The sequence below is a fragment of the Triticum aestivum genome, chromosome 2D, assembly GCF_018294505.1.
Source record: "Triticum aestivum cultivar Chinese Spring chromosome 2D, IWGSC CS RefSeq v2.1, whole genome shotgun sequence".
Classification (NCBI taxonomy): Eukaryota; Viridiplantae; Streptophyta; class Magnoliopsida; order Poales; family Poaceae; genus Triticum; species Triticum aestivum.
The window spans coordinates 32,991,184-32,993,721 of record NC_057799.1 but is presented as its reverse complement, the minus strand read 5'-3'; the positions used below and the strand labels follow the sequence as shown (position 1 = coordinate 32,993,721).

At 51.8% G+C, this 2,538-nt stretch overlaps 1 protein-coding gene across 1 annotated transcript; it reads left to right on the top strand.

Moving 5' to 3' along the window:
- The first annotated feature begins 200 nt into the window (after positions 1 to 200).
- On the top strand, positions 201 to 834 carry LOC123048523 (germin-like protein 8-14). Its single transcript, XM_044471608.1, has one exon. It carries the CDS (start codon positions 201 to 203, stop codon positions 825 to 827), a length of 627 nt encoding a protein of 208 aa, XP_044327543.1. The 3' UTR covers positions 828 to 834.
- The last annotated feature ends 1,704 nt before the right edge of the window (positions 835 to 2,538 follow it).

Sequence of the window (2,538 nt, the reverse complement as noted above, 5' to 3'; positions counted from 1 at the left end):
ACAAAAGCCCTATTTTCTACGACTGTTTGGAAAGAGCTTAGCATAGCATAGGCTGAGTCTTAACCTGCTACTGTACGTACCAGCTGTACGCCTCTACCGTCTATAAGCGCCTCCTACCTTATCACCATATGGCCTATATAAACACCAAATGAGCACACACAGTACGTACCCAACATTCACCCAGAGCACGCTAGCCCAGAATGGCCAACGCAATGTTGCTCGCTGCAGTGCTCGTCTCCTTCCTCCCCCTGCCCTTCTCCGCCCTGGCCCTGACCCAGGACTTCTGCGTGGCTGACCTGGCCTGCCCCGACACGCCGGCAGGGTACCCGTGCAAAAAGGGCGTCGGGGCGGACGACTTCTACTACCACGGCCTGGCCGCCGCCGGCAACACCAACAACCTCATCAAGGCCTTCGTGGGCCAGTTCCCCGGCGTCAACGGGCTCGGCATCTCCGCGGCCAGGCTCGACATCGCCGTCGGCGGCGTCGTGCGGCTGCACACCCACCCGGCCGCCTCCGAGCTGCTCTTCGTCACGGAGGGCACCATCCTCGCCGGCTTCATCAGCTCCTCCTCTAACACCGTCTACACCAAGACGCTCTACAAGGGCGACATCATGGTCTTCCCCCAGGGCCTGCTCCACTACCAGTACAACGGCGGTAGCTCCCCGGCCGTCGCCCTCGTCGCCTTCAGCGGCCCCAACCCTGGCCTGCAGATCACCGACTACGCGCTCTTCGCCAACAACCTCCCGTCCGCCGTCGTTGAGACCGTCACCTTCCTCGACGACGCGCAGGTCAAGAAGCTCAAGTTCGTGCTCGGCGGCACCGGCTAATCATTAATCAAGCAAGCAGCTCTCTATGCAAGGTCGTCGTTTCTCGTCGTGTTGATTACGTGCCTAGACGATAACACCGCGAGAAATGGTTTTCTACCGCTACCATGCATGCATGTTATATAGTAGTGTGCATGCATCCATCATCTATATATCGCCAATTGGGATTCCTGCAATATGATCTACTAAAGGATCTTTTGATTCCAAAATCTAGTCGGACCTCTCACAATAGCAAATTGGGCTTGTAAAATTCCGAAAGCTCTCTCCACATCTTTCCTACCCACCGCCCGAGCATTGTGGAAATCAAGATTTTTCTTACCTTTCGGTTTTTTCACCGGCTTCGCAAATGTTTGCCACTTTGGATAGATGCCATCTGCAAGACAGTAGCCATAGTTGTATGTATGGCCCTACAAACTCCCCCGGTGTAGTTTCACCATTTGCAATATTATTCCTGAGTGGTGACCGATTAAGAACGTTGATGTCATTCAAAGATCCAGGCATACAGAAAAAAGCATGCCAAATCCAAGTCTCCTGATCGGCCACTGCTTCAAGGATTATAGTGGAACCCTTTTCTGGTCGTGGAATTGTCCATGCCATGCCTTAGGACAGTTCTTCCAACTTCAATGCATGCAATCTATTGGGCCAAGCATACATGGGAAGCAGCGGGCTTTGTTCATCTTCAAAAGCCTTGCGGTGTCTTCGGCATTGGAAGCTCTCAAATATTCTAAACCAAACACTTGCACAATTCCGACTGCGAAGCGCTTGACACACATGATGGCTTGACTCTCACCCATGGCCAAGTGGTCACCAATGAGATCCACCGGAATACCGTATGCAAGCATACACAAAGCGGCGGTCACCTTTTGAAAGATGTTATGGCCGAGTTCTCTGGTGGCATTAATCCTTTATTGAAAAAACAGATCATGGCTCGTCAGTTTCTCCGCAATGCATTTGAACAACTCGATGCTCATCCTAAAATGGCGCCGAAAGTAGGACTCGGGGTATGTGGGATTCTCCGCAAAACGGTGCCTCATCAATCTGTCGTGGGCATCGATCTTATCCCTCCAAAATTTCTGACGAACGAAAACCGAACCACCGTGTTTTGGCTTTTTATTGACGTGTATAGCTACGATCATTGTGAAGTCCCCCTCCTCTTGAATATCAAATTCTTCATCAGAAGAATCATAGGATGAACTCATCTATAATTTTGAATTTAAACTAGTTTCAAACTACAAACAACATGCTACAAATTCATCTACAAAATATAAAGTTGAACAGATACATATACATATACCTTGCAAGCATTTTATTAAACACCTTGTGTGTGCCGAGCTGCAAATGGATGCCGGGCGCTTTTCGTTAGAGGAATGGAGTGCTCTAGGGGAGATGGCGAGGAAATGACGTGGAGGAAGCAGCGGCGGCGCGCGGGATAGGCGGGGGGAGCGCCAACGGGTCGTCAGAGCAAACGGGGAAGGTGCGGGCGGCGGCGTCAGCCCCTGGAGGTCTCAGATCTGTCGGTTGGTCCAAGTTGCGCATGAGTCGTTGCTGTCCAGCGCGCGGGAGCGGGCGCATGAAATAAGCGGCGCAGGATGCAATTTTCCACCGCCCGCTGAAACGAGTATAGCGCGCGCATGATTGTTGTGCGTTTGTTGGAGATGGTCTAACACCCCGTGCATGCAATAAACATGTTTTTTTTAGCGCGCCGCCGTTGGAG

Excerpts from the sequence above, each read along its gene's own strand:
- LOC123048523 (XM_044471608.1), top strand. The coding sequence starts at position 201 with ATGGCCAACGCAATGTTGCTCGCTGCAGTGCTCGTCTCCTTCCTCCCC.